Below are 22,664 nucleotides of genomic sequence, written 5' to 3'. Positions count from 1 at the left end.
ATAGATATATATGTTTTTAACTACGTAAAACTTGCGAATATACAACATTTTTCGATGTCCCATTGTCTATGCATATAAATAGATTGTCAGGTTTACCGACTCTTGAACATGCAACATAAAATTGTCCATGGGAAAAACAATCCGTATTCAGATCTATACCTCATTATTCTAATGATTGCCCTTGAGCTTTGTTGATGGTGATTGCTAGTCGAACATTCCCTGTGTCCCCGTCGTCATTTATATATCCCCCTGTGCCCCCCGGCGTCCCCGTTGTAGTTGTGTCCTTGTGTCCCAGTCGTCATTTATATTCCCTGTGTCCCGGTCGTCATTTATATTCCCTGTGTCCCGGTCGTCATTTGTATCCCGGTGTCCCGGTCTGTATATACATTCGTTTTTGAAATGGTATATGATGAAATAAATTTTTGTAGTTTTCCCCCCCTTTTTTTTTATTTTTTTTAGTTTTGTTTTTCTCCTTTATTTTTCATTTTTTTCCCCTTTTTTTATTTTTTTTTTTCCTTTTTTAGTTTTTTTTTAGCTTTTTAGCTTTTTTAGTTTTTTTTATTAGTTTTTAGTTGTTTTTTTTTCTTTTTAGTTTTTTGTAGTTTTTACCTTTTTTTTTTAGTTTTTTTAGTTTTTTTTACTTATGTCCTGGTCGTCATTTATACTCTGTGTGTCCCGGTCGTCATTTGTGTCACGGTGCTTTGTTGATGGTGACTGCTAATCGAACATTCCTTGTGTCCCGGTCGCTTCCTCTTTGAGTGTCCCGGTCGCTTTCTCTTTGAGTGTCCCGGTCGTCATTTATATTCCCTATGTGCCGGTGTCCCGGTCTGTAATTTCATCAGTCGAAAACATGACGTCAGTCAACACACAAACATGACGTCACCCGACAGACCCACACACACACAGACAACTTATTTATATATATATACTAGCTGTTGGGGTGGCGCTTCGCGCCCCCCCCCCCCCCAAGCCCCCCCGCGCGCGTAAGTCGTTACGCGCCATATTAGTTACGCGCCATTGTGGTTGTGTCCCTATGTCCCACCTGTGAATATAGATATATATATATATATATATATATATATATATATATATATATATATATATATATATATATATATATATATATATATATATATATATATATATATATATATATATATATATGTTTTTAACTACGTAAAACTTGCGAATATACAACATTCTTTGCTGTCCCATTGTCTGTGCATATAAATAGATTTTCAGGTTTACCGACTCTTGAACATGCAACATATAATGGTCCATGGGAAAACAATCCGTATTCAGATCTATACCTCATGATTCTAATGATTGCCCTTGAGCTTTGTTGATGGTGATTGCTAATCGACCATTCCCTGAGTCGCCATCGTCATTTATATATCCCCCTGTGCACCCCGGCGTCCCCTTTGTAGTTATGTCCCTGTGTCCCGGTCGTCATTTATATTCCCTGTGTCCCGGTGTTCCAGTCTGTGATTTCTCTTTGAGTGTCCCGGGCGTCATTTATATTCCTTGTGTCCCGGTGTCCCGGTCGTCATTTATATCCCCCTGTGCCCCCCGGCGTCCCCATTGTAGTTGTGTCCCTGTGTCCCGGTCGTCATTTGTACCATTTTTTTAGTTTTTTTAGTTTTTTTTTTTTACTTATGTCCTGGTCGTCATTTATACTCCCTGTGTCCCGGTCGTCATTTGTGTCTCGGTGCTTTGTTGATTGCTAATTTATATTATATTTATATTTATATTTTTTATATTTATTAATATTTTTTTAGTTTTCTTTTTCTCTTATTTTTCAGTTTTTTCCTTTTTTTTAGTTTTTTCTTTTTTAGTTTTTAGTTTTTTTTTGTTTTTTACCTTTTTTTAGTTTTTTTAGTTTTTTTAGTTTTTTAGCTTTTTTAGTTTTTTTATTAGTTTTTAGTTTTTGTTTTTAGTTTTTGCCTTTTTTTAGTTTTTTCAGTTTTTTTAGTTTTTAGTTTTTTACCTTTTTTTAGTTTTTTTTAGTTTTTTAGCTTTTTTAGTTTTTTTTTCTTTTTAGTTTATTTTGTAGTTTTTACCTTTTTTAGTTTTTTTTCTTCTTTTGTATTAGTGTGAAATAATTCAGACGTCATATGCAGACAAACACGACGTCACTCGACAGACAGACAGACAGACATAACCCACAAACAACTTATTTTTATATATATTTATTCATATTTTTTTAGTTTTCTTTTTCTCTTTTATTTTTCAGTTTTTTCCTTTTTTTTAGTTTTTTTTCTTTTTTAGTTTTTAGTTTTTTACCTTTTTTTAGTTTTTTTTAGTTTTTTTAGTTTTTTAGCTTTTTTAGTTTTTTTATTAGTTTTTATTTTTTTTGTAGTTTTTGCCTTTTTTTATTTTTTTCAGTTTTTTTTAGTTATTAGATTTTTACCTTTTTTTAGTTTTTTTTAGTTTTTTAGCTTTTTTAGTTTTTTTTTCTTTTTAGTTTTTTTTTGTAGTTTTTACCTTTTTTAGTTTTTTTCTTCTTTTGTATTAGTGTGAAAGACGTCATATGTGGACAAACATGACGTCACCTGATCCACGATCCACAGATCCACAGACAACTTATTTTTATATATATAGATATATATATATATATATATATATATATATATATATATATATATATATATATATATATATATATATATATATATATATATATATAAAAGAAATTGTTTTGGGGTAGGGAATTTTGAAAAACGTGAAATTTTGGCAATTAAAAACGAATAGAAAATATCAAAAAAAGACTTTTTAAAAAGAAGTTTTCCAAAAGAAAGTATAGATCGTATTAAACTTAAGATCAAGAGAAATAAATATCTATAATAATTCAATCCCGTAATTCAATATATATATATATATATATATATATATATATATATATATATATATATATATATATATATATATATATATATATATATATATATATATATATATATATATATATATATATATATATATAAAAGAAATTGTTTTGGGGTAGGGAATTTTGAAAAACGTGAAATTTTGGCAATTAAAAAACGAATAGAAAATATCAAAAAAAGACTTTTTGAAAAAGAAGTTTTCCAAAGGAAAGTATAGATCGTATTAAACTTAAGATCAAGAGAAATAAATATCTATAATAATTCAATCCCAAAACGCTAGAAATTACTATTTAAGAATAAACAAAACCAAAAATGAACAAAAGTCAAATAAACAATCGTACCAAAAAAACACACATCAGGTACTAATATAAATGGATAAATACATGTTAAAACGAGTAAAGCTTAAACTGAATATGCAAAATAAAGCTTAAAAGGGAACAGAAGTCTTTTACTATTGAAGTATAAATGAAACCCAAAACGAACAAAAATTGAATAAACAAATCCTAGTAAACAAATATACAACAGGTGCTAATATAAGTGAGTAAATATATGTTAAAACAAGTAAAACTTAAAAAGAATATGTAAATCAAGCTTAAAACGAATATAAATCACTAGAAACAAGATTTTCAGTACTCTCTCTTTCCCTAACTGCAAAAGTCTAAAACCTATTGCGTTTTTGGCACTTTACTGTCTTGAACTATCCTGGAAAGAACGAATAAAATCAAATTGAATTATTGATATAAAATGATATTAGCTGTTGAAATCTCATTAGTTAAAGATGTTATTTCACTCCAATTTTTATTTTCATTTTCAATGCCTGTAATAATTTGAAAGAAAATATTTGAGATATAATTTACTTCCAATGAAGCGCCAATGATGCAGCAGGATTTTTACTTTTACTGTTAGGAAAGGGGACAGTTTCCAGACCCTCATTTGTAGTTATATTTGTCTTGAACAATCTTGGAAAGAAATATGTTTCTTAGAAGAATATAGGCCTATATAGAAATAAGCCAAAGAGCAAGTCGGACAACATGAACAAAAATGAGGAAAAAATCTATAAATCACATGGGTTTGTGAGGATGGAGGATTTGAAACTAAATGTCAAGTGAGGAAGGATCGCCATTTGAAGCTGCCTCGGAATTTGCAATAGTTATTTCGGTTAGTCTACAATTATTCTACAATTACTTAGCTGCAAATTATGAAGTATGAATGATTAACTTCACTTCTTGTCTAAATGCTGGATCGGTCGGTATAATAGACAATAAGTACCAACAAAAATGATTATAAATATAAATGACGTCATATCAAAACTTCAAAGAATACGTTTATGTTGAGGATCCCTTTTGTATTGCCATGATGACGTCATTTGTCATGACGTCTTTTACCATATAAAACGATGCATAAACTTCATTCACCTCAGTGTGGAAAGTTAATAACTAGCGAAAACACTTATAAATATAATGGTGACAAGATCAGAAAAAGAAGAAAATCCTCAAGGTTTGACTGGCATGAATCCTTCATGTTATGGTGTTTGCGAATGCGAACCATGTTATGGTGTTTGCGAATGCGAACTACTAATGAAATTTTTCAAGTATGACGTTGAAGAAAGTGAGAAGGAGCTAAGGGATGAAAAGAGTGGTAATGTCATCCAGGCTGGTGAGAACGAGATGAAAAAGCATGCAAGTAGACAAGAAGGAACCCCCTCTAGAAAACCTGGTGAAAGTGATAGGTCTACTAGGCGAAAGCATAGGCGCAGTTCAAGCAGAAGATCTCTAGGACCAACTGATCAGCTGAAACGTGAACGACAAATGAATCCTTCACGAGAAGAAAAAATTTCAAGAAAACATTGTGAAAGTGATAGCTCTACTAGGCGAGAGTATAGGCATAGTTATAGCAGAACCAAGCAACAATACCGACATGAACCCAATGACCATTCTTATAAGCCACATCATGAGTGGCAACGACATCATAATTGTTACAACCAAAAACATTATAGATACACTCAACCTATTAACCGCAAAAGGCGTTGTAGGAGTCCTTATGAGAAGTTTGGATATTACCGAAATGTAAGAAGGACGAACAATTTCAGAGAGAAAGAAAAATATAGGTACAGATCTCCTATTAGGTTTATTAAAGGGGCTTGTCATCGTAAGGAGTACACCCCACGGTATTCATACCGAGAGCAAGGCAGAAGAGAACAGCGCGTGGATGCCTCAAAAGACTATGAATATAAAAATGTGCAAAGAAAGAAGAGGGCAAGAGACTACTACGAAAATAATGAACCCAATGACCACTCTTATAAGCCACATCATGAGCGGCAACGACATCATAATTGTTACAACCAAAAACATTATAGATACACTCAACCTATTAACCGCAAAAGGCGTTGTAGGAGTCCTTATGAGAAGTTTGGATATTGCCGAAATGTAAGAAGGACGAACAATTTCAGAGAGAAAGAAAAATATAGGTACAGATTTCCTCTTCGGTGATGAATCAAGAGTGAAGAAAAGGAGAACAGAAAATTCTGAAAAAGCTGAAAATAAAAAATGTTTTGACAGATTAAACGATGATTACGGAAACTGTTCAGATGACTGTTCATCGAACTGCAACGACAAAATGTGCAAAGAAAGAAGAGGGCAAGAGACTACTACGAAAATAATGAACCCAATGACCACTCTTATAAGCCACATGATGAAGAAAAAAGAATTCCCCCCCCCCCCCGATGATGAATCAAGAGTGAAGAAAAGGAGAACAGAAAATTCTGAAAAAGCTGAAAATAAAAAATGTTTTGACAGTCTAAACGATAATTACGGAAACTGTTCATCGAACTGTTCATTGAAACCCAATGGCGCTAATAACAAAAAATACGTTAGAAAGGGACATAAAACAGAGGAAAATAAGTGCGAAAGAGCAAGCGATGAAGAGAAAAGACAAAGAAGAGCAAAGAGATTCAAAATGGAGATGAGAATGGAGGAAGTTTTAACTAAATCTGACCTCATATTTAAGAGAAAGCTAGAAGAGGCAAGAATTAAATAAAATATATTAATTAAAAAATGACATATTGATAATAATATATTAAAAATATATATTATTGAATAGGCCATGTGCTAAATTCTTAGCACATCGGTGAAGTTTATGTTTGATTTTTGTTTATATAATTGTATATGTTTGAGCTTAAAATTGGCGTAACGAACCAAATGGTTTTCTGGTTTTATTTTTGTAAATTCGTCTGTAAATAAAATAATATTTCCAAAACAAGAAAATCTTATATTTTTGTCAGGGAACGGTTTCAGAAGATAGCTCAATTATATTTAGCCTTAAATGTAAAGTTAGGTAGTTGTTAACTTACTTTGGTTTTCAGTTTTCGCTGTATAGGTCACCGAGTCTTCTTTATCCCCCTCTTTCATTAGATTTATTTGCAATAATATTTTACAGTTAAGATTAACCAAAATAGAAGTTGCAAATTCTAAAGCAACTTCAAATGGCGATCCTTCCTCACTTGGGATTTATTTTCAAAATACGGTTTTAAGTTTGTGGTTACTATGGGTTGGAGTTCGTTCTTTACTAGATTAATTCATTGAATTAAGGCTAGGTTTTCCTAACTGAAAGCCGCACATTTGAATCATAGAAAACGTATTTTCTTCGTATTTTGCATTCGCAAAACACAATGAAAAGTCATATTAAGAGTTATTTTTGTGAGCTTTTAATGGAGATGGATTCGCTACCTAAATATTCACCGTCTTCTAGATCTGGGTAATTTGGGCTTTGAAAATTTGCCGACTTTAGTATACAAAGTCCTCTGAGTTATATCAGTGTGTGGCTGTGTGGAAATTATTATTATACACTTCTAGAGTGCATTCTTATTCCAGTAAATATATTATTAATTTCAGCAAAAAATTATTTCAGTAATTTATACTGCGTTCTTGTAATTATGTAGTTTATGCATAAACAAATATTGGTTGCTGTTTACTGTTTAGGAGATAAACATGCTTTCTTTAGCAAGCTTTTGGTAGGCCTTCATAAATACCTTCGTAAGTTACACCCTGTTTTATTACACAGTTCGAGATTCGAGTTTAAAATTTTAGAAAAAAATTTCTCTTTGGGGGAGGGGACGGGGCTCGCCATTCAAAGAAGTGGGAAAACTATTTTCCTTCAATCCTTACAAACTGGTATGCATTACATTTTTTTTCCGTTTTCGTTTCTTTTGTGCTACTTGCTCTTTGGCTTGTTTCTATAAGTACTCTTCCAAGAAACATTTTATGTGATCATACATACAGAGCATATATAAAGCCTACATATTATGGGTTTTGAAAGCAAACTGTTCTTTTGACTACATAGCATGGAAACTGCTATGTACTCAATGTAGAAGCATTGAAATTATTGGCTATTGTTCTGATAATATGGATTAATATTTGGACACTTTGAAAGTACATGATGCAATAGTTTGATCCAGAACCAATTTTAAGAAGAATAAGTTGCTTAGCCTATAATGAATAAATAAATTTCAAGATATAAATGAGGATAAAGAGGTGATGTCAGTTACATTTATGAGAAATTTAGCTATGTGTAAATATATATTTAACTTACTTGACCTATCCGTCCTATCCCCCCATCCGTCCTCAGAGGTCGGATAGGTGTTTTACTGACATATTGGTCCTATCCCTCCCATCCGTCATTGGAGGTCGTTTTGGGGCTTCTTTTTTCACTATTCTATATATACAATTAATATTTCTGCGATTAAGCACCACATATGTGTTTGTGCACACTATTGAGAAAATGAAAAATTAAAAAGCAAACCAATATTTATGTATTGTATATATAGTTATTATACGTATTGTACACAGCCTAGATGTTGGTTTGTTTTTTGTTTCTTAGTTTTAGGTTTTATTTAGTTTTATAGATTATTTTAGATTTTACCTTCGTTCTTTGTCTACATTTAGCGTTGAAGACACCATTATTTATACAGGTGTCTCATTTGTTTCTTCACTTTGAAAATTTTTTGCCACTTTGTTTTTATCCTGTCCGGCAAGATATTTTCTTTTCTTCCTGAGTAATAGTTAACAAATTCATTTTACCACTCATTTCTGATAGTTAACATTTTGTAACCTTTTAATCATTCACTTTCATTTTCTTATAAGCATTATAAATTCTCAGCCTTGATATGTATCTATTCTTACTCCGATCTTTTAAGTATCAAATCTGTTGACGAGCTGATCAAAGAATTACCTTTATCTGAAGAGCTCCTTGTGGAAAAAGAAAAATTAAGCTCACAAGTTGCAGTTTACTGGAAGAATTTGGCTAAATATTTTCACTCAAAGCAGAAGGACGAATATTTGGAGCGAATTTTTCCTGAACTGACAGCGTATGCTGACTATGTGAAAAGGTATTATTTTACTTTATCGATGTATATCAGGTAATTTATTGAAAGTGTATGAGCATGTTGCCGAATCTGTGAAAGCCCTCTTCCAGGGGGGAGAGGAAGCCTTTTAGGTCCATTATGATTTTGGGAAATCTTAAAGGAATATTTAGAATCTTCTGAAGGTTCACTTGACTAGAAAAATTGTATTCTCTAAGTTCTTATATGTCTATTCGAAAGAGGAAGTAAGATTTCAGAAGGCAATCTGGGGTGCAAGGGCGCTAGGGACTTGTTTTTATCAGGATCTAAATGGATTCGCCTCTCATTTTCCTCTTTTGATGCATTTTTTGTTTCTCCGAATTGCAGTTTTGCTTCTCCGAAGTTTTAGACCCTGCTCCTACCTAGTGACATCCCAGAAAGGTTGTGTTTGATTTGTTTGCTTCTGATTCTTTTGAAGGGACTGTAGTACTTTATGATATTGATTAAATGTATAAAAAATGAGGATTTTTTCAATTTTCGGAAAAATTCAATAGAATACAGTATTAAAATTTTGACCCTTATTTCCAAACAAAGGATATTATTTTGACATATAATTTATGGCACTGATTAACTGCATAATACATGAAATTCCTTTATTTATATACATTGACTGACATTTGATATATGTACATTGATTTGATGATGTATTTCTTCAGTGCAGCCATCCTTATGTATGTGGATATTATTTTTTTTCATGAAGTTGTAATCTGTAAAGAACAAAATCAATAGGTATTCTAAGTACAATGGAATTTTAATATTATGTTACACCTCGCGTGAGAAATGGCGTTCTTGGAATATGATTTTCCTTTATCTTAGATCACGAATTTTAGAACGAAGCAAAAAAATAAGCAAGTCTTGAATGTTTCCATGAACTCGACACGTGTTAAATTCATGGGTCAAAACGTGTTTATCAAACAGTTCGTGGTAACGAACTCATTGATAAACATCATTGATAAACAGGCTCAATAGTAACCGAAACTCTAAAAAATGAAATTTTGATACCAATAGTTACATCAAAAGAATCGCATTTCAATGCTGATTTTAAATATATAAGTTTCATCAATATCAGTTATACCCATCAAAAGTTACGAGCCTGAGAAAATTTGCCTCATTTCAGAAAATAGGGGGAAACATCCCCTAAAAGTCATACAATCTTAAAGAAAATCACACCATCAGATTCAGCGTATCAGAGAACCTTATTGTAGAAGTTTCAAGCTCCTATCTACAAAAATGTGGAATTTCGCATTTTTTGCCAGAAGACAGATCACGGATGCGTGTTTATTTGTTGTTTTTTTTTTCAGAGGTGATCGTATCGATTGAGTTATCTTAGAACGTCGCGAGAGGGCTCATTTTAACGGAAATTAAAAGTTCTAGTGCCCTTTTTAAGTGACCGAAAAAATTGGAGTTCACCTAGGCCCCCTTCCACGCTCATTTTTTCCAAAAGTCAACGGATCAAAATTCTGAGATAGTCATTTGTTCACCATAGTCAAAAAACCTAATAACTATGTCTTTAGGGACGACTTACTCCCCCGCAGTCCCCGTGGGAGGGGCTGCGAGTTAAAAACTTTGACCTTTGTTTACATATAATAATGGTTACTGGGAAGTGTACAGACGGTTTCAGGGGGATTTTTTTGTTTAGGGGGAAAATTTGAGGGGGTTTACGTGGGAGGATATTTCCATGGAGAAACTTGTCATGGGAGAAGAGAATTTCAATGAAGGGGCGCAGTGTTTTCTAGCATTATTTGAAAAAAAAAACAGTGAAAAAATAAATATAAAAGTTTTTGAGCAGCATTAAAACTTAAAACGAACAAAATTATTACACATATGAGGGGTTTACCTCCTCGTTATACTTCACTCTTTATGCTAAAGTATTTTTAGTAATTGCAACTATTTATTCTACGGCCTTTGTGATTAAGAGGTCATTCTTAAGGAATTGGGACAAAATTTAAGCTTTAGGGTAAAGAGCGAGGTATCGACGAGGGTTGAACCCCTTCATGCACGCAATAAAAACATACAAATATAGAAGTTCGTTACGTAAATAATTCCTAAGTTACGTATATTTTTTACCAATGAAAACGTTTGTAAAAAATTAAAAATTCTAGGTGCTTTTTTAAGTAATCAAAAAATTGGAGGCCAACTAGGCTTCCTCCCTCCCTCCTTTTTGTCAAAATCTTCCGATTAATTGCAATTAATTAATATGCAAATTTTGTTTTAATTATTTATGTGCGGAGAGCCAAGATCAAAACATGCATTAATTCAAAAACGTCCAGAAATTAAATAAAAAAACAAGTTTTTTTAAATGAAGGTAAGGAGCAACATTAAAACTTAGAACAAACAGAAATTACTCCGTATATGAAAGGGGCTTTTCCTCCTCAACAGCCCGCTCTTTACGCTAAAGTTTCTTACTGTTTTAAAAATAGAGTTAAGAGAAAGAGTCAAACTTTAGCGTAAAGAGCAGGCCGTTGAGGAGGAAAAGCCCCTTTCATATACGGAGTAATTTCTGTTCGTTTTAAGTTTCAATGTTGCTCCTTACTTTCATTTAAAAAAACTTGTTTTTTTTTTTAATTTAATCTTCTACTTAAAAGGGAATGGGATGTTAAAGTACACTTAATATTCACAATAAGATTGACCTAGTACTAAGACTCAGCTGCTGCTGAAATTCTAGAGCTCAGATTAAAAATTCGTAATCGACAAGTTTACAGAATGATATGATTGGATAGTTTGTATTTGTTCAAATAGTAATTTTTCACCGTAAAATCATCACCCTCAGTTCACTGTTCTTTTTTTTTTTTTTTTTTTTTAAGGAACTAGATCTTAGTTGACCTTCACAATGGAAAATTTTAAGAATAATGTAATTGGCTATTTCTGAAAAATTCATGTAAAAATTTTCACTTGAGTGTTTTCATCGTTCAGTTGTTTTTCTTGTTCATCCAAGCCTTGTATATATTTGACTGGCCTTGACTAAAAATTACAAAAATATTCAAATTAACTGAGCTTCAGTTTTGGCTACTTGATCGAATCTGACTGAAGAATATTGGAGAACGATGATTCATCGGATTGATTATTCAATAACGAGTCATAATTTTGTTCCTGAAAGTAGAAACAAATACATTTCTATCACGTATCTGCATGTCAGAGAACGAGACGCCACACACCAGAGGGTGTGGTGGTTAAATTACCGTAAAAAACGTCGAAGTCTTTTGTTTTAACTTCAAGGGTTTTATTGTATGAAAAAAAAATGCACTTTTGGGTTCAAATTTTCTTGGGGTGGCTTTTCAAACAAAGTCTTGGGCGATAGAATCCCCCTCTCATTTCCCTCTGTGCAGATATGATATTGATCTTCAGTTAATATCCAAGCTTTTTTAGATATTGGATGAATATCATTATTGATGAATGTCGTACTAGTAAGTAAGTGAGTAAGTACTTTTATTACTCGGAAATTCACTGGAATTACATCGAAGTACGAATGGAAAAAAAAAGAAAATCACGCTATGAACATAACCATAAGTATATACACACTATGTACATTAACAAAACCACTGACACATGATAGCTAGCCACGGGCTCGTCCTTCCCTTAGCGTTTTCCAGAAAATTCTCTACGACCCGGTTAATGCAAACTGTTGGATCGGGCGCTCCGTAATTACGCATGATTTTAAGTGGACGAGTTCCTCGTCCACGGAGGAAAGCTAATTCTCAATTTTAGTGTTAGCTGATATCAATGTCAGCATGGCTTCTACGTAATTTTTTTCAGCTTTATATTGGAGCCTCCACAAGCACCCATCTTGCAAGGTGTTGAAGCAACAAGTGCTATTCAATATGAATTCATTTGTGATCAGCTGATTGAAATGATTGATATTTTTGATAAAAGTGATGAAAGCGGTAGAAGGCATCTCATCAAAACCATCAGGTTAGTTGCCTTCTCATTATCTATGGGCAAACCTATTCCAAAAGTTAGGATCTTTTTCCTACCAAGAAACAAATTATTGCACAAAATTTGCCTGTTGTATAGTTGTAAGTTATTTCAACGTAGATAACTTCAAAGACCACACTGCATTTCCATGACGAAAATATAACAGTTCAAAATAGGGATGAAACCTTTTAATCGACAGTGAAACAAATATAAAATTTTAACTGAATATTTTGGACACATATACAGTGTTCCATCATCAGCAGTAAAACAGCAGTGAGTTTTACTGTTGATGATGGACACTGTATATGTGTCCGAAATATTCAGTTAAAATTTTATATTTGTTTCACTGTCGATTAAAAGATTTCATCCATATTTTGAACTGTTATATTTTTTAAGTTATTTCTTATGGTTTTCTATTTTTGCCGAAGATGGCAATTGATTATACGGCTGAAATTGTCATATATTGCTTTATATCAATATTTTGATAAGACAAGAGTCCCCATTTGTTTGAATCATTTTTTTCATGTATGGTGGAAAGGCAGTATTGTCTGTGGAGTTAACCCCTTACTGCTAATTTTTATCCGAATTGCGCGAGTTTCTCCTAAGCTGTTCTCTACAAAACCCCTTGATTCTCACAAGAAATTATAGGGTACAATGAGCTGTAATCAAATAAATAAGTTTACTTAAATAAGCAAGTATTGAGCAAATAATAATAATGGAAGGAGTCTATACTTTTGAAATAAGGGGCTCTAAAAAAACAAAATCACTTGATAACCTTCCATAAAACTCCTGGATCACAGAAAAAAATAATGGGGAAAATAGGTTACCCATCGCCAGTCTTTTTTTTACCATTTTACTTTTTGAAATAGTCTGAGAAAAAAGCTAAGAAGATTATCAGAATAAAATTGTTGTATTTTGTATTTTTTGCCAGAAGACAAATCACGGGTGCGTGTTTATTTGTTTTTTTTTTTTTTTTTCAGTGGTCATCGTATCGACCAAGTGGTCCTAGAATGTCGCAAGAGGGCTCATTCTAACGGAAATGAAAAGTTCTAGTGCCCTTTTTAAGTGACCAAAATATTGGAGGGCATCTAGGCCCCCTCCCACGCTAATTTTTTCCCAAAGTCAATGGATCAAAATTTTGTGATAGCCATTATGTTCAGCATAGTCGAAAACCATAATAACTATGTCTTTGGGGATGACTTACTCCCCCAAAATCCCTGGGGGAGGGGCTGCAAGTTACAAATTTTTACCAGTGTTTACATATAGTTATTGTTATTGGGAAGTGTACAGACGTTTTCAGGGGGATTTTATTTTGTTTAGGGGTGGGGCTGAGGGGAGGGGGCTATGTTGGAGGATCTTTCCTTGGAGGAATCTGTCATGGGGGAAGAAAAATTCAATGAAAAGGGCGCAGGATTTTCTACATTACTATAAGAAAACAATGAACAATAAACATGAAAACGTTTTTTCAAATGAAAGGAAAGAGTAGCATTGAAAGTTAAAACGAACAGAGATTATTACGCATATGAGGGGTTCTAAAAATACTTTAGCATAAAGAGCGAGGTATTTAGGAGGAGATATATACCTCGCTCTTTATGCTAAAGTATTTTTAGTAATTTCAACTATTCATTCTACGGCCTTTCTGATTCAGGGGTCATTCTTAAAGAATTGGGACAAAACTTACGATTTAGTGTAAAGAGCGAGGTATTAACGAGGGTACAAATCCCCTCATATACATAATAAAAATGTAAGATTATGAAAGTTTGTTACGCAAGTTAATTCTTAAGTTACGTATATTTTTTACTAATAAAAACGTTCGTTAAAAATTAAAAGTTCTAGTTGCCTTTTTAAGTAACCGAAAATTTGGAGGGCAACTAGGCCTCCTTCTCCACCCCTTATTTCTCAAAATCGTCTGATCAAAACTAAGAGAAAGCCATTTAGCCAAAAAAAAGAATTAATATACAAATTTCATTTTAATAATTTATGCGCGGAGAGCCAAAACCAAACATGCATTAATTCAAAAACGTTCAGAAATTAAATAAAAAAATACTAATTTTTTTGGCTGAAAGTAAGGAGCGACATTAAAACTTAAAACGAACAGAAATTACTTGGTATATGCAATGGGTTGTCCCCTCCGCAATCCCTCGCTCTTTACGCTAAGTTTGACTCTTTGCCACAATTCTACTTTTTAAAACAATTACAAGCTTTAGCGTAAAGAGCGAGGGATTGCGGAGGGGACAACCCATTTCATATACCGAGTAATTTCTGTTCGTTTTAAGTTTTAATGTCGCTCCTTACTTTCAGCTAAAAAAAGTAGTTTTTTTTATTTAATTTCAAAAGAAATGAGTTAATTGTTTGAATATGTTCTGTATTTAACATATTTAATTAATATATAAAATTTATTAATTATTTATATTTAATTAGTAAAAGAAATATACTTAGCTCCACCTATCTCTCTTTAATATATTAAAACAAGTTCGTCATGATTAAATATTTAAATCTTTAGATTTTAGTAAATTTTACTGTTTTGCTTGGAGCAGAAAACGCATTCAGAAACATGTTGCATCTAGAACGGCTGGAGTAATTCCATCTAGACCGCAAAAAAGGCATTGACAGATTCGTCACACATTCGTCTTCTGGGGAAGGGTGCTTTGTTCTTTAAAAATTCTGACTGTGATCTTTACCTGACCGCGGTCGATGAAAATACTGTCTGTCTAAAATATTTAGGCAATAGTTTCCGTTTTCTTCCAAGTCGCATCCATTTGATTCCTTATACCCTCGTTCGTCGAGTGGTGCAACACAAGTAAGTAGTGGAGTACAACCTATTGTCTCTCTTTGTATTATCCGCCTTAGTTTAGGAGGCAATACATTTTTATGGTTATCAGACTTCAGTTTAAAACTATAAAAAATGTTTAAAAGCCGCATTCATGGTATAACCTACCTTGATCGGATCTCAAACGTCGAACTCCTTAAGTGCCTTAAAAACCAATCAACTATCCTCACAAAGATCCAACTCCAGCAACTTCAGGGGCTGGTCACTTCAAACGAATGAGTCAGGTCCGTCTTCTGAAAATCATCACTGAAGGCTAATTTCACGGTTCTCGTCCTTGTAGTCACCACTTAAAGAGGTAGAAGGAAAAATTTGAGCCTCATCGCCTTTCAGACCTTCATGGCCTAGAAGACGGTGAGGCATACAAAAGACGTAATCACGCTATTACGCTGGAAGAGGTCCCAAGACGACCTTCAAGGACGGACTGGACTTAATTCAAAGTGATTCAAGCCAATCAGACTGACGAGTATACAGTTTGATAGTAGATTCTGACCGTGTTTTTTTTTTTTTTTTTTTTTTTTTTTTTTTTTTTTTTTTTTTTTTTTTTTTTTTTTTTTTTTTTTTTTTTTTTTATTCGGCTTGATGTCAATTCAACTACTTGAGCATGTGACTAACCTTTTTGAAACAAACCATTCAAAAATTCATTCTTAAGAATTTAGAAGAATGGAACTTTTCGAACTCTCCTCCATGCTAACTTTTTGCTCAGTCAAACAGTTCTTGGTAATGAACTGTAAGGAGCGACCCGGCCTGATAGTAATCGAAACCCTAAAAACGGAATTTTGACACCAATGAATACGTCAAAAGAATTCAATTTTTATGCTGATTTTAGATATATAAGTTTGATCAAGTTTAGCCCTACTTATTAAAAGTTACGAGCCGGAGAAAATTTGCCTTATTTTTGAAAAAAGGGGAAACACCCCGTAAAAGTCACAGAATCTTAATGAAAGTCGCACCATGAGATTCAGCGTATCGGAGAACCCTACTGTAGAGGTTTCAAGTTCCTATCTGCAAAAATGTGCAATTTTTGCCAGAAGAAAGATCACGGATGCGTGTTTATCTGTTTGTTTTTTTCATGGGTGGTCGTATCAACCCAGTGGTCCAAGAACGTTGCGAGAGGGCTCATTTGAATGAAAATTAAAAGTTCTAGTGTCCTTTTTTAAGTGGCCGAAAAATTGGAGGGCAATTAGACCTCCTCTAACGTTCATTTTTCCCCGAAGTCTCCGGATCAAAATGGAGATAGCCATTTTGTTCAGCATAGTCGAAAAATCTTAAAACTGTTTCTTTGAGGACGACTTAATCCCCCACAGTCTTCGGGGAAAGGATTGCAAGCTATGAATTTTGCCCATTGTTTACATTTAGTATTGGTGATTATGAAGCATACAGACATTGTTTTTTTTGGGGGGGGGGGTGTGGGAGAGGGTTACGTGAGAGGATCTTTCCATCGAGGAATTTTTCATAGGGGAAGAGAATTTTCTATGAAGCTTGGATTTCCCAGCATTATTTAAAAAACGATCAGAAATCAAATAAAAAACAAGTTTTTTCAACTGAATGTAAGAAGCTGCATAGTTTTTTAGTATTTTCAAAAGAGCTGTTTATTTTAATTAAACGACTTTTGTGATTCATTTCTTAAAGAATTGGAACAAAATCCGAACTTTACCGTGAAAAGCAAGGTACTGACGAGGGGGCAAACTCCCTCATATACGAAATAGTTTCTGTTCGTTTTAAGTTTTGATGTGGCTCCTTACTTTTAGTTGAAAAATCTTGTTTGTTTTTTTCATTTAATACTAACAGATTTTAGCTCTAAAATATACTTACGCTACGGGAAGCATTATTTTTGATGTACGGATACTTAGCTTAGCTTTTGAATATTTTGCATGAAAGTGATGGGACTTAGGACTCAGTTACAGGTTGAGCTCAGAGGTTATGAAGGAAAGAAAACAGTCATAAAATACTTTTATTGTGAAAATATTATAAAACTTTTAAGTCTTGGTGAATTAATAAATTAAAAAAAACAGGAAAAAGGAAAAACTGCTGTCGATTTACTTTCATATTCAACTTTCAATTATTTGCAATTGCATGGGTTGCATTTGCACGGCTTGCTACAGACACAGGCGTCAGTTACTTTACCTGAAAAAAATCAAATGTTTAGATAAATTAAAAATTAAAACGTTTCTTTTAATCCTTAATAATATAACTAGTTTTAATATTTTGACACGTCAGAAACTGTAAGGTTGTAATTGGTTGCTGCAGAAAGAGAGCATCCAAAAACTTTTCAGGAGGAATGAAAGACAGATTTTGCATAGAAATTCATCCAAATTTTTATAGACTTTTATAGACTTAAGGCATTTTAGATGGATTTTATAGACTTTTCCAGATATTTGGGATACAAAGGGGATACAAAGGGGATACAAAAAAATACAATATAAGCAAGGAATCTTATGAGAAACTGTTGTCACATTCCAACCAACAAAAGTAGAATTTATGTTTGTAAATCAAATTCTTTATTAAAACATCAAATATTCACCCAAGCTATCAAGGTGAGTATCAAGCTCAAATTCTTATGGAAAGTTGAAAAAAAAAGTTTCATTGAAATGAATGAGAAATGCTGTTGACTGCCAAAGATCGTCCTTGACGGCCAACCCCCTAGGGTCAAACGAAAAGTAGGTCGTTCCTGAATGAGGTGGGATGAGGTCGTAAGGAAAGATTTAAGGAACATAAGAACCTCTTGGGAGGTTTAAAGACGGAGGCTTTGAGTAGATTGGGGTGGAGAAGGAGAGTGCATAGCTATGTTGGCCTCAGGCGACTTTGTGCGGCAGTGAGTTGTTGTTAGTACTAGCAGTAGCAGGCATTAACTGTCTAAGAGTACTAGTGACTTCGGTTTTGATTTTTGATTTCAGATTATCTGCCCGTAAATTTTTTATTTCTCGATATATAAGCAATTTATAATAGAAACGGACTTGACGATGCTGCAAACACTGGTTCTGGTATGATTTTGAGCAGCTATTTAATGTTCTGAAATCATAAATAGTTTTTAACATTCAAGTGTCAGAAGTGTAACCTATCTGATCAGTTGACTAAAATCGAAACTCCTTTCACTTTTTCTAAAGAGTTCTATAGCAAAAATCATATTTTCCTAATCTTAGTTATATTTTGGTTTCTGACGAAGGAATGCTCAAAGTTTTAAATTTGCCCTTTAAAATTTTTCATTTGTGTAGTCGTTGTTATTTCAATAGCCTTTTTATGGGACAAATTCGTAGAAAATTTTGAAAGCTCTGCCAAGACAAGTAAAAAGTTCTCTTGAAATAAAATTTAGTAGCCCTCCCTCTCTTAGACTGAATGTCTGTATATGTCCGCGTGGCTCAAAAACTGTTTTCTCAAAACTGTGACGGCACATCAAAACTATGAGTTTTTCTCAAAACTGTGATGAAACAAGTAAAGTTAAGAGGGTGACGAACCAGAGGACTCTTCATTTTTGTGCTTTAGAAAATTGAAGAATCTACAGAAAGGTCGTGTTGTTCTGATCTTAAAATAAAGCTTGTTCAGAACACGACTTTTCGGTTCTGATGGTAGAGAAGGTCCTTTGGGAAGAAAGCACTGTTTAAAATTAGAGAAACGTGACGTATTTCTCTGCTTTGTTATTTTATTTTACATTAAAAAAAGTGTCTTGTTTATATTTTAAATCAGAACATTGTTAGTCGTTAGAATTTGGCGAGTGGCTGATCTTTTTCACTTGAGTTTATTGCTTTCAATTCTTTTATATTGTCTGTAATTTTTTTTTTCAATTTGTTAGCTTTTTAATTCTTCCAATTTTGGTTCTTATTTCATTTTGATCTCGATGTTCTTTGGTTTTGACTTTATAAATTTTTCGTCTGGTTTAAATTGTTCGCTTTTTTTCTCGCTCCATTCTCCATCAATTTCCATTCTCGCTTTCTTCTCTCTTTTTTGTGATGGCACACCAATGAGGTTTACAAAATTATGTTAAATTGTAATTTGGTAAATAATCAACATACCTTGAGCAGTGGAGCAGCAGGCTGTATCTGAGCTGCTTTTGCAGGTAGCAGCGGAGCAGCAGACTGTATCGGAGCTGCATTTACAGGGATTGCATTTGCATGTGGTGTCTAAAATGGAAACAAAATTTCCGATTGAAAAAAAAATTTATTTGCAAAAATGTAAAAGGAAATAATTCTGTTTCAAATGGAAATTAATTAAATACTGTTAAATAGAAACGAAAATTTTGAATAACTGCAAAGTTGAATAACTTCCAAATTTTGGAATGCTGTAAACAAATAAACAAAGGAAAGAAGAAAGAAACGCCGCAGATCTCGTTTGTATTTGGGGGGGGGGGACTTTACAGCATATAAAAAGTAAAAATAAACTACTGACTTAAAATTAGTTTTTATTGTCAAATTCATGGAAGGGAACACGTTTTTTTCAGTTAGAAGCCAATTGAATTTTGATAAATAAAACATAATTTGGCTCAAGAACCTTGATAGAAAAATATACGCAGGACATTGTATCATATGCGTATTGCAGTTAAAACAAAGTAAAAATTATTCGCTAAAAAGAGTTTCTCTGACTTGTAAAAGGACATAAATTTGTGCGAAATAAAAATTAATTCATTATTGATAAATAAGAATATAATTTTGGATTACTAGCTTTTGATTAATGTAACGCATGAGTAAAAAAAAAAGAAGAAAAAAGACTAAATTGTAACATGAGCATCTAAAATTTGGCATTTTAAAATAAAAGAAAAAATTTTGTGCTGAATACATACTTTTTATCCTACATCGTGCAAAATTAAACAAATTTGTTTCAAATAAAAATTAATCCAATACAAGGGGAACAATTTTTTTCTGGAAAAAACATAAGCTTTGAAGCACTTTGCGATGAACTCAAAAAAAGGAAGAAATGCATAAAGTTGTATTATGTGCGTTTAAAATCTGAAACTTAAAAACAAGGAAACATTACTTCCTGAAATAAAATTATCATTCTTTTTTTAGATAAAAATGAATTGAATACCCATGAATTAATTTTGGATAGTTAGCTTTCGATAATTTTAAGGATTAAGTTAAATAAAAGGAATACAAATTATATCTCGGTAGCTCTTGTGGAGGCACCACGCGCGTGTGCACCGCTTTCAGTTCAAGTTACTCTCTTCTGTGGGCCAAAACTCACTTTGAAAATAACATCATTACCGTTTCCGCTTTTTAATTTTTAAAGTTTTTACACTTTATGCTTTTGCATATTTGGTTTTCTTGCACAGAAGGGGCCACGGAACTTACTGCAAGAAGCGCTGTGGTTCACGCCAGTTGTGTGTATTCTCATTTTTTGTTTAAGCTAAGTCTGCGATCTTAAAAAAAAGAGATCGAGGTGATAAAAATTGATATAAAAAAAAGGGTTTCTGTAACAGGTTACAGACTTTTATAAACTTGAACGAGGAGATAAGTCGATTTGAAAGATGGGGTTGATTTACCCTTTAGTCTAAGGAATACTACACCTCCCTCCCTTTCTTTTATTAATGTGAAGATTTGGAAGAATTAATGTTCTACAAATTGAGTGATCACAGCTTTTAATTACAGGTACAGTTCATACTAATATTATGCGTTCGTCAAGTTCATCAAAATCTTCAAATCAGGTTAATTAAAAGAACATACAGGATACTATGGGGAATTTCACAATTGCCTGAATGCTTGAGGTTGGGGATGAAAATCCTCCACTCCCCTAGTCGGTAAATACCCACACAGGAAGGAAATTCAAACCGAATAGTTTGCTCTTACACAAAAATTACTTTTACAAAATCCTTTAAAGTTGCAGAATAAAAAGAAAGCTTAAAGTGTGATAATTTGTAAATAGATGATTTTGAGATCAATAATAGCCACGTTTCTAAGCTAAGGAGGTCAGGGCTATCTTATCCTTTACTTTTCCACAAAAATGGGTAGAATTAGCAATCCTGAATCTGGAACAGGAAACTCAGGATAATGTACCTGCATCAGTCCTGAGAGCAAGACAGTATGTTCAGGTTTATTCCTAGGGTTTTTGGACCCGGTCTAAATCAGCCTATCCCCTATCCTCAAAAATTCATTTGAACTAGCAAAGGACTAACGTAATCGTTTATATAAAAAAAACAAAAGTCTTGGCCGCAGTCTTCCACCTTCCAGCTTCGGTGCTCAAACCAGCTTGCCCTGCCTCCCCCCTCTTTGAACGGCCATGAAAATGTATATGCATCCATATTAAATGGATGACCCTCTCCCCTTATAAAAGGGGAAGCATTAGAAGTTCTCATAGACTGCTAGAGTCGCATGTCGCATTATACGAATACGATATAATTAATCGGAAATACGTATTTTTGCGTCGTTATAGATCTATTGAATGCGTTGAAAGCCTTCATCACATCTTACTATAAGCGCATTTATGAAAGTATGTAACCAATATAGAAAGACAGTCAATATCAATAAGTTCACATTTAATATATATATATATATATATATATATATATATATATATATATATATATATATATATATATATATATATATTGAGGGGGGTATATGCATAAAGCCTAGTGCAGCTTCAAAGACGACGGATGCACAAAGACACCTGTTGAATCTAGTGCGCAACCCCTTGTTTTCTGCATTGAATTATAGACTCATGCCACTTACCTTTGCATTTTGGTCCATCCATTTTTCTTTGTAAATTGTTTGTGTCCTTTCTTATTCCAAAATGGTTAGTTATTCTGATTGTTCAAGTGGTTAAGCTTTACCTTTTTATGCAATTTCGGTAGATGAATGCCGTCGTTCTAGAATTGTTGAGAAACATTGGTGCTGTAACGAATGCCGTGAAAGCTTCTTCGTCATCATGGATGAAGTCCAGTAATTTTTTTTCCGAACCAGTAAATAATTACGCAATATGCACTACGTAATAGGCTATTAAAAAATGTTTTCCTCACAATTGTAATCATAAGGGATAATTGAGCAAGCTGCGATGTAACGCATAATCTCCTTAATTGGGGAAGGGAGTACCGGTTGTGCAAAATTAAAAGACCTTAGCTGTAAAATTATAATTTAAAAGATTAATTGCTAAGAGGAAACGATTAGTTTGCAACTGCACTACGCGGTGCTAGGTGTATTCCCCCAGAATACTTACCTCTGTAGAAATTCCTCCCTGGGAAAATCCCCCCTCCTGATGCAACATTGAACAGCCAAAAAGAAAGTATAAAAAATAAAAGTAATGAAGAAAAGAAGGAACTTAGGGATATTCTGTAAAGTATAGGCTTGTAGGTGTAGAATATCCTATAGCATTTATTTTTATATTTTTAATTAAATCAATAATTTTTTCATGTTTTTTGGGGTTGAGTTGTCATAGCAGGGTAAGTAAAACAGTTCAAAATAGGGATAAAACCTTTTAATTGACAGTGAATATGAATAAAAATTATTTAACTGGATATTTCGAACACATATACAGTGTTCATCATCAGCAGTAAAACCCATTTTAGCAGTAAAACAAAACTGTTGTACTGCTGATGATGAACACTGTATATGTGTTCGAAATATCCAATTAAATGATTTTTATACATATTCACTGTCAATTAAAGGTTTCATCCCTATTTTGAATTGTTTTACTTTAGTCATGGAAAGGCAGTGTGGTC

At 33.1% G+C, this 22,664-nt stretch overlaps 1 protein-coding gene and 1 long non-coding RNA gene across 4 annotated transcripts in view; one reads left to right on the top strand and one right to left on the bottom strand.

Annotated features, from left to right (window-relative positions):
- LOC136025255 (condensin complex subunit 3-like) overlaps positions 1-22,664 on the top strand; it is a 118,877-nt gene that overhangs the window by 51,016 nt on the left and 45,197 nt on the right. For all 3 annotated transcript variants that reach the window (XM_065701103.1, XM_065701102.1, XM_065701104.1), the window contains 2 exons: positions 8,077-8,268; positions 12,034-12,189. In XM_065701103.1, the coding sequence (XP_065557175.1) occupies positions 8,077-8,268; positions 12,034-12,189 (348 nt within the window). The remainder of the gene's footprint in view (positions 1-8,076; positions 8,269-12,033; positions 12,190-22,664) is intronic.
- On the bottom strand, positions 16,958-21,836 carry LOC136025256 (uncharacterized). The gene is made up of 3 exons (XR_010617045.1): positions 21,679-21,836; positions 19,030-19,137; positions 16,958-17,146 (listed from the first exon to the last, which is right to left on the bottom strand). It is a non-coding gene; the product is annotated as an uncharacterized LOC136025256 (long non-coding RNA).

The sequence above is a fragment of the Artemia franciscana genome, chromosome 3 (genome assembly GCF_032884065.1).
Source record: "Artemia franciscana chromosome 3, ASM3288406v1, whole genome shotgun sequence".
NCBI classification, from domain to species: domain Eukaryota; kingdom Metazoa; phylum Arthropoda; class Branchiopoda; order Anostraca; family Artemiidae; genus Artemia; species Artemia franciscana.
This window is presented reverse-complemented; position numbering and strand designations above follow the sequence as displayed.